Below are 9,650 nucleotides of genomic sequence, written 5' to 3' on the forward strand. Positions count from 1 at the left end.
AAAGCTTGAAATTCTTCACCTTTACATAGTAAAACAAAGCAGAAGGACATAGACCTTATTACTACCTCGTGGAGGTGCAATCTTTTCCAATATCAATCAGCAGAAAGATTAAACGCTTATACAGAAGGGACGTCCTTAGAAATGCTATACGCCAATCCTAATACTCACAAATTCATATTTACAGAAATATCGAATGAGGAGTAGACAATTACAACACAAAGGATATGGCAGTTTAGTAGATAATGAAACATACGTAATCTAGTAAATGTTGTTAAGGCAGAAGTAGTAGGGGTTGCAAAGCGGATGGTGCACAGCTTGGTTTTGGAAGATATGACACTAAAAGATTGTACCAAGTTGAGTGTCCAACAAAGAAACTAGACACAAAATGGATTAGAAACAGATGAATTAGCAATCATGCATCTTGACGAGAAAAAGAAGCTGAAACTAGAAGAATAAAAAGCTGCAACTATACGAATCTGGTCTAACTTCCAATATATACTAAAAATAATTTAACAAATATTTAGGAGATTTCAGTACCATTACCATCTCGATATTTGGATTGTTATAGACAAAGGTGACTACAGACAGTGAGAGGTTGTGATTTAACTCCGTGGATCATTGTAGTAGACCATGCAATAGCTACTATGGCATCTATACTATAGCCATTCTTCCTACCGCTAGTGCTAGGGCTCTAAGAGAGCATTGAAGAAAATGTCTATTCCCTCTATCTCGAAGAGCATGTGTTCGCTAACTGGGGCGTAGGAGGCACACCTTAGGCCTCATATAGTCGTTAAATACATACTTCTGTAGACTATTATCCAAGCCATATTAGCTCCAAAGTACTCTGACACCTACACATAAAAACAGAAAAGTTATGACTCATCAGCCCTCTTTACATTAGTTTCATGGAAACTCAGTTTTACAAATAGACAAACCTAAACAAACAGCTACGGGCTTGAGCTCTCGTCATCTGAACTAGAATAGTGCATCTGTCGCTCCTGGATTGCAGGAAATAGTTGTTTACGCATGTCTGGCAAAGACTCAGGACAGGATTCTTGGGAAGGAGATGTTAATGTCCCTTTTTTAGGAGTCTTCACTGGTAACTTCGTTGAGTTTCTCACCACTGTACATGCCTTGTCCAACATAATCAAGAAATCACTAACAACTGAAAAGAGACGCAAGCCTTCGTCCTTCCCTGAATTTCCATGGAAGTAATCTCCTGTGCTCTTAACCAAAGACATTATCTTTTTCTCTTCTTCTAGTATGCAAGTCATCTCCTGTTCTGCATGTTGGATAAAATTTGTGAGTGTATCACGGAACTTACTTTCATCCTCCAAACTTCTCATATCAGTGTCCAGAAACTCTTTAGTTTTCACTAGTGAGTGACTAAGCTTCATGACAGCTGCACTTAAGCTCTCGCCATCAATAAGTGAAGCTTTTCTTACATTCTCAAGCTCGTTGCTTAAACCAGAAACCATCTGAAGACCAAGGTTACGGTGATAATCTGCCAACTCCTGAGCAGGATCCTCTACAAGATCTTCTGTCTGCACACTGGTAGTGCTTTGGTTCTCTCTTAATTTACGTGCTGCTCTTAATCCTTCAGATCGAATAATTTCCTGAACTACAAAGTTCAAGAGTGTTGTCTTGCCATCAGCTCCTTTCACATCTGAGAGTTTCAACAGTGTGTCAAGCTTGAATGCCTGCGCACCACCACGGAAGGTGCCATCGTTCATGCGGTTTCCAGTTTTTAGAACTGCTTCAAGAAGTTTCAGGAAGAGTCTGCTGTTTCTTAGTTCCTTAGATGCGACCTGCAAGTCACAATGATGAGTAAAAAGCTCTTCTATATTATCACGAAAGGTAGAAAGTTAATAAAATTTCCCAAGGATGGCTATAATTCCCTTGGCATCACTAGCCAATACACATCTTCATACTGGTATTTCAGGGTAGAAAGATTTTAAATAATCTTCTGGCACTATCAAAATTCAAAATCAGGTGATACTGCATATCCAACTGTTTAACGTTCAGCTTTAGTATTTCACGCAAAGTGAAATGACCCCCTTCAATTGAAAAACTCCGTATGTTAATATAAAAGGTGAGAAACCAAGAATCTAAGAAGAAAAATCGGGTGAGTCCAACTAACTGTTATATTTCTGTTGATTATAAATTACACGAAGAAATGGTCCCCTCCCCTTCACTAAGAAAAGTCTAATGTCTACATACTTTTTGCCACTAATAATCTAAAAGAACAGTTGATTTCCTTTATTTGTTTTCTTATTGTTCTCACTTTTTAACAAAGGGGATGATACTCCAGAGATGATATCTCAGTCACATGATGTACACCACATATATGTTACTCCCCCTGTCCCATTTTATGTGGCACACTTTCCTTTTTTGTTTGTTCCATAATGAGTAATACCTTTCTATAATTAGAATTAATGTAATCTATAAACTTCTCATTTTAATGAGACGATTTCTAGACATATACATCTGACTTGTTTTAGATCACAAGTTTCAAAATCATCCTTTCTTAAACTCTTCACCCAGATAAACACCGTTATTTGCTTTCTTTTCTTATCTGAGTTCATGTATGAATAGTTGGCAAACCACCAAGCACAGAATCGACAGTTAAAAACTGAGACCAAAGCAGAATAACAAAAAAATTTCACCCTACACTGCAACCATCAAATTATAAAAAAAATTACACTTTACCTCTAAGGTCATGAAGGACTCTTTAATGGAAGAAACTTCTTCCTGAAGAGAACACATGAGTAGCAATGCTTCCATCCGTTTGAAGGCAAATGGAATTGCAACCATGGACTTAAGAAAACGTTCAGCAGGACCGAGCTGAGAAATGTCTCCAGCAAATAATCTGAGTTTTAGTTCTTCGTCCGTTGTTGGTGCCATCTTCAAGAGAGTTCTTATGAGTTCAGGAGGCAGCTCATTACCTGATAAGAGACTTAAGTAATTAGATAGACGTCAATTTTTTCATGACTTAATATTAATAGCAGTTAAGATCAATTGTGTGTGGCAAGGTACATGACAATAAAGGAATTTTTATCATCGTGAAACTTCAATGTTTTCCTTGGGATTGTTTGCATCTTTTAAAAATCAGCGAATCAAATAAGTACCATACCAAATGTAAATGACTGAAGTAATACCATAGTTTTCCAATTAATTTCATGCTCTACAAACTTGCTTTTTTTTTTTTTGCAAGCTGAAGTAGGAGTCTAGGACATGCTTTTCAATGTATCCAGTTGTAACAAAATAAGCATATGCTATCATTCAAAGATTACATTTTCTTCTAACTGGTCCTCTCATCCCTTCAAGCTTTTGCGATTGGTATCTAGGTGATCGTTGACATGTTGCAACACAGACAATGAAAATTTTAGATGGGACTTTTTCTTTCCCTTAAACACAAGAGTAAATACAGCATGTGCGGATGTCAAGATGCCGATTTAATTCAAAAGAATGTTCACTTTTCCAGGAGAATGTCATTATAAATGAACATGTATCACATTTACGTTAAAATATTAAAGGTTGAAACAAAGGGTGTTTCAATGTTATATGGAAGCGAATGTTGGGTTGCTAAGGTCCAAAATATCCACAATCTGAGCATTGTAGAAATGCAATTGTACAAAATTTGAAAAGATCAAAATAAACAGATCTGACAGAGAGTGCAAGTATCACATGTAGAGGATAAAATTAAAAAAGGTCGACTGAGATGGTTTAGCATGTCATACATAGGCTCCCAAATGTACCGTTCACAGGTGAAAAAATATGATAAATTCAGGCTCCAAAAGAGAACAAGGTAAGCCTAAAACCATATGTAGGAAAGTTAGCCCTAGATTTTCTCGAAATCAATGAGGACGTAGCTAAGAATAGAACAAAATGAAGCAAATGATTTATATAGGTGATACCAACTAGTCAGGATTATGCTAACTTATTGATGTTATACTACTCAGGTGAGATGTTTGCCAAGAGCCTATTAGTTTTATTAGAGACATATACATCAACGTAGGGATCAATGTGAGATGGGCAGTCTTCTTGTATTAGATAATCCAAAAATTGTCCTTTTAGATAAAATATTTAGTACTGGAATGAAATGTACCAAATCAAATGGAATTTCTAAAAGGATTCATACAGCCACTATAGGGAGAGAGAGAGAGAGATTTACCCTCCTCGAGAGCATCATAAACATCTTCTGTTGTCACATTTAAGGCTTTGAGAAGAATTGCTAGATTTTGTGATTTCTTAGGATCAATAATCTGAATATACTGTGAGGTTTGATCAAAGGATGAGGAAGCTTTTCTTCGATCATCTTTCCCTTGGTCTCCTGGTATATATCCAAATAAAGAATCCATCATCTCCTCATTAAACCTGTAATAAAATTCAGCAATCAGAATGGTAAAAGCAGAAACAGTTAAACTCTCGCACGAGCAAAGTAAATAGAAAAACCAGTGCAAAGCTTACTGGAACGAGCCGGCTTTTATTTCATGCCAAACCATAGAGTGATCTGGGTTAGCAAGAACCTTGTCCCAAAAGAATGGTTTTAATTTTGTTTTTGGAGCATCAGATTCACCCAATGAGCCACTTCCCCTGGCCTCAGAAGAACGTCCTCTCTGATGTGCTCCAAGAGGTAAAGGCTTTGGCAAATTACCAGGTTTTGGTGGATTAGGAGGGCGAGCTTTTGGAGGTGGAGGTGGGCTCGGAGCAGGTGGTTTAGGAGGAGGAGGAGGTGGAGGACCAGGAGGCGGAGGTGGAGGTGGAGGTGGAGGTGGAGGTGCAGATTTTCCTGGAGGAAGCGGTAATGGTGCATGAGCATTGGCATTCATCTCAGATTTTGACAGTTCCACATCTGCTTCGGAAGAATTATGAGGATCAGCATTATTTACAGCAGATGCACTCTTGACATTTAGAGAAGAACCTGACAACACAAATCATACAAATTGCTGAAATGTAATGAAAAAGAATGATACAATGAGATTAATTAACCATCATGATAAATAGCAGCAGATAGACACCTGCATTAGAATTCAGAGGGGATTTCCCATTCCTTTGCCCATCATCTGGAGCTACTTCTTTCTTCTTATTCTTAACACACAATATCAACAGAGCTAAAAAGGCAATTCCTGCAACAGAACATCCAGCCACTGCAGCAATTAAATAATTTCGATGCTGCTGATTATTTCCCTGAGAATTAGGACCATTTTGCGGTTTATCTGGAGGATTAGCAGGTAAAGGTGTTGAATTTGGACGCTTTGCAGGAGGTTTTATAACTGGAGAAGGAGGCTGCACAGTTGGAGGAGAGCTAGTGGGCACTTCAATAGAAGGAACTGGAGCATAAACTGGTGATACAGTTGCAGGATCTGGAGACGGAGCGAGCATTTGAACTGCTGCAGGACCTGGAGAGGGAGTGGGAGAAAGAACAGTTGCAGGGCCTGGAGATGGAGCGGTAGACAGAACAGTTGCAGGGTGAGATGGTGCTAGGGATGGAACTGGAGCATGTTTTTTTGGCAAAAATGATTTCTTTCTTTTTCTTAGAGCTTTTTTTTTGGGCAAAAATGGATTCTTTCTTTTTCTTAGGTACCTCCTGGGAACACTTGACAATTGTGAAAAAAGCCCTTCGTACTTGCTAAACCAAGTGCTAGATGCATCGTCACTATCAGAAATATGAATTGGAACATTTTTCCTTCTTAAGCACTGCAACAAAATCTGCTTTTCTCGGGGAGGCAAATCTTCAATAGCCTTTTGTAAGGTTCTTTTTCTCAACAAAGCTATATCCTGCTTTAAGTAACTGTAACTTCCTGTTGCTGTCTGTTGAATATAATATTCCAGAAACTTTGCAGCTTCGGTACCCTCTTCTAACTCTTCCCTGCAATGAATCCATACCTGCTCGGCCTGCATACAGAAGATCATCAAGTTTTAGTATTCTGAAAAGGCAAGAATCAAGTGAGAGAAGTGAGTTCTAAATATGAATATAAAGTTGTTTTGTTTCACTATTATGCAACAGACGCTTCTCCATCTTGCATCTTTTGAAAATTCAAATTTGATGGCTACATTATATGTACAATAAATCAAAACATTCAACAACTAAACTGGCAGCATTGAAACTTGTTAGCTTATGTAGTTGACTGTCCAAATCCAGATAAAGAAAACTGGACTACAAAAGTGTGTCAGAATTTTTTCCGCTTATTCCAGTTGGAATAAGATACAAAGCAAGAGATTTTGCTAGATAAAAGCAACAGCTTGGGAATACAGATTTACATGCTAGGCTGGTTTGGGGAAACAGAAAGGTGACTCCAGTTTTCTTGCACAATGATCTTCAAAATGCCCATGCGAGGAAAACACCTTTGATGCAATACATGTATGTTTAAAGGAATAGGTTGAAAAGGTTACTGATTTCAGGAAAACAACAGTATTTTAGTTCCAAGGTGGATTATAAGAGATCCTTTCGCATTGTCTTTGTTATAAATACAGATTTAATTCTTGTTTCCTATGAACCTCCAAATATCAGCCATTTTTACAACTAACAGTCTTATGTTGCTCGGACTCTTCAAAAATGTCAACGGGTGTGTGTTGGATTCTCCAAAAGTAGGGTATTTTTGGAGAATCAGTAGTATATATAATTTTTTCTCACCGCGCACTTGCATTACCACCTGAACTGCTTCTTTACACTTTGAACTCCCTGAGCAAAAATCCTGGGTCCACCACTGCCGACATGGGTGCGGCATCGAAAGTGAAGAGTCCGCACAACTTAGGTAACAACTAAATCTCTGAACTTTTGGAAATGAAAAACCTTAAAAACTTTGGCATAGACTCCTAAGCCCATATTTGTTGGTTGTGGGCAAAGACCAAATTGGTTAAATCCCACTCTTAATCGAAAACACAAATTCATTTACATAATCCAAAAGTTAACCTCTTATGAAAGTTGTTGAAGGCTGTGATCATCTCATCTAAAACCTTAGCTGTTAGAAAGAGAACACACTTTTATTATTTAATTGTATTTTCAACATGCCCCTACCACGTGCAAGCCTGCTACTTTTTCATGGTCCAAACACATGAAAATTCTTTTAGATAATAGGTTGCTATGAAATTCGATTACTAGGACGTCTGCCTACTTTGATACCATATCGAAGTGTGTGACCATCTAATCTAAAAACTTAAGCTTTTAGAAATAGCTACTTCAAATTTCAACGAAATTGCTAATACTCATCAGAAAATAGTAATTAGCTATCAGCAGACAAATGCATAGAACATATACATCAAGCAACTCATATCTAAACACATTTTATGAATGCACATTACATTTATCTCCATATGAATATAAGTGAAAGGAAATCCATACGGTGTCTTCGTCTATCACAGGACCCTGCCAAAGACCTGCTAAGTCTAAATTGCTTCCAGGAAACTTCCTTTTCCCTTCTGAATCTCTTGCTGCCCAAAGACAAATCAAAGCAACAAAACCAAACACATAGGCTACCCTTCCCATTATAATATTGATCATCCCATTTTCTGACCTTCTTTTAATTGCATTTGGCATGTATTCAACAACCTCCTTTTTTTTTTTTTTCAAGAAACACCCAATGCAATCCAAGAAACAACCATAAAACCTTCTATTTTTAATCCAATTCAAAGAATTCTCAGCTAAAAGAGAGAATTGAAATATATATACAAATGTATATTACAATACAAATGTATATATATAAATCAGATGGATTGTGGCCCCTATAAACACTAAAAGATTCAATTTTTACACCTAAAATGTATATGTATGCACATAAAAATTGTATCTTTAGCTATTAAAATGCAAAATTTTGGTTTCTTTTGTAACAAATAGTGAGAGAAAAAAAGAATGATTTAGCAAAGGTTCAAGAAAGAGATGAATTCTATGTATGATCAAGAATTCTATTTTAAGGGGTTCCCTCAAGTTTTATTTAGAAAAACTCTCAGATTTTCTACTTTTTTGGGTCAAATTCAAGTTGGGATTTTTGTTTGTTGGAATATTTCATTTTTTTTCGGAGGCAAATTCTTTTTATACATATTTATAGGAAAAACGTGCAGAGAACAAAGTTGAGATAAGAGAGGGGGCAGAACACCTGATTTGAAATTTGGCCTTTTTAAAACTTTATCTTGAACTTAAAGAAAGGTTTTATTTTTCCTTTCATATTTTTATTTTACTTAAACAAAATAAATAAATAAAAAGTTTTGTGAGTGGAAATTTCGAAACTAGTTCATTGAAGATATTTCAAGATTGAATTTTTATAATTTGATCAAATTTCATGATCAAACTCTCTATGAAAAATTAAAGTTGATTTTTTGAATGTACAAAATATCTTCGATATTTAGAAGAATTTTCTAGAATTTTGTAGAGTAAATGTTTTTGATATTTATACTTAAGAAAAATCTAGATGTTCTAGATAATAGGATTTTTACAAAGTATAGAAATATCTAAATTCTTGTTACATAGTTAGAAGATAAGGATATCTAGATATTTCTTGTAGATATATCATATATCTAGAATAATTTCTAGAAGCATCCCTATACAAGTATAAATAGGGGCGACATTAGACATTTGTAATCAACCCTAGAACAACCCAAATCAAATAGTCTTTTTCTATAACAAAGTTCTTTTATCCAAAATACTCTCTCTCCATTCTAGCTTTCTCTTCTTTAGTTGAATCTTTCGATCTTAATTAATGATCTTGAGATAGCAGAAGCTTCATTGATTATACTTTTCTTCTGCTATTCTCTACAAACTCAAGTATGTAAAGAAAAAAAAGAAGGCCACACTATAGTCCTATGGGAGATTTGGTATAAGCTTGGAAGATACTGATGCCGAGTTGTGCAGTAATAGTCGCCTCAGAGTTTTGATTCAAATGTGATAAAGTTCTTAGAGATAGTTTCAAACATATAAAATTAAGTAATTAGTTTACAAGAAATATAGTCATATATTGTTTACATAAAAAATAGTCAAAAGTCATAATAAATAATGATTATACATTATGATATAAATGAGTTATACTACATTATGATACAAATATATTTGTGTGATTTCAGTACTTTATTTGTGGAAAGACTTATCTAAACTAATAGTGATAATATTTCTTCTCCTTTTATTTAGTTCTCTTTACCAAATTTATACTAAGGAAAAAACGAAGATGTTGTAACAATAACTTTGAACTAATTAGCTGTTCCTTGTGGGATGAAATGACCATAAATTTGGTCAACCAAGGGATGGTCAAAGATTTATGTAATTAATCATATTTTACTTTATTTTCTGTAATTAGATTAAAATTCTGTAAATCATGAAATCAAATATATCTATTTTTGTAAGACACAAGTATATAAATTACCTTACTAATTTGAAGAAATGATTTATTTATATTCATGTAAGTGTAAGTTAATATTTACACGATAAATATAATTTACCATGTCGTAAAAAGATATTTGATTATTTAGTCGATTTTTCGATACTGCATTATTTAGTGCGAGTCCAAATCTACATGACATAAAAATTCAGTTTATTGATTACCATGCACATTCTTTTCTTTGTAGTATATATAACTTTTAAGTTGAAGAATTAAGATCTATTGATCACTCTCGTATGTTTAGCTTATAATTTAAAGGTTCAGAAAATTAACAAAAACCTT

General features: G+C 35.2%; 1 protein-coding gene across 1 annotated transcript; it reads right to left on the minus strand.

The window, feature by feature from the left end:
• Positions 1-467: 467 nt before the first annotated feature.
• LOC125877735 (formin-like protein 3) lies at positions 468-7,555 on the minus strand. The gene is made up of 7 exons (XM_049558968.1): positions 7,346-7,555; positions 5,022-5,898; positions 4,471-4,924; positions 4,175-4,377; positions 2,710-2,945; positions 936-1,808; positions 468-851 (listed from the first exon to the last, which is right to left on the minus strand). Exons 1-6 carry the CDS (start codon positions 7,538-7,540, stop codon positions 948-950), a joined length of 2,826 nt encoding a protein of 941 aa, XP_049414925.1. The 5' UTR covers positions 7,541-7,555; the 3' UTR covers positions 468-851; positions 936-947.
• Positions 7,556-9,650: the final 2,095 nt, after the last annotated feature.

This window comes from Solanum stenotomum, chromosome 9 (assembly GCF_019186545.1).
Source record: "Solanum stenotomum isolate F172 chromosome 9, ASM1918654v1, whole genome shotgun sequence".
NCBI classification, from domain to species: domain Eukaryota; kingdom Viridiplantae; phylum Streptophyta; class Magnoliopsida; order Solanales; family Solanaceae; genus Solanum; species Solanum stenotomum.

Coding starts and splice junctions, on each gene's coding strand:
- LOC125877735 (XM_049558968.1), bottom strand. CDS start 7,540: ATGCCAAATGCAATTAAAAGAAGGTCAGAAAATGGGATGATCAATATT. Junction 4,925..5,021: donor CCCTCTGAATTCTAATGCAG/GTGTCTATCTGC, acceptor TTGTGTTGTCAG/GTTCTTCTCTAAATGTCAAG. Junction 2,946..4,174: donor TTATGATGCTCTCGAGGAGG/GTAAATCTCTCT, acceptor GTCTCTTATCAG/GTAATGAGCTGCCTCCTGAA.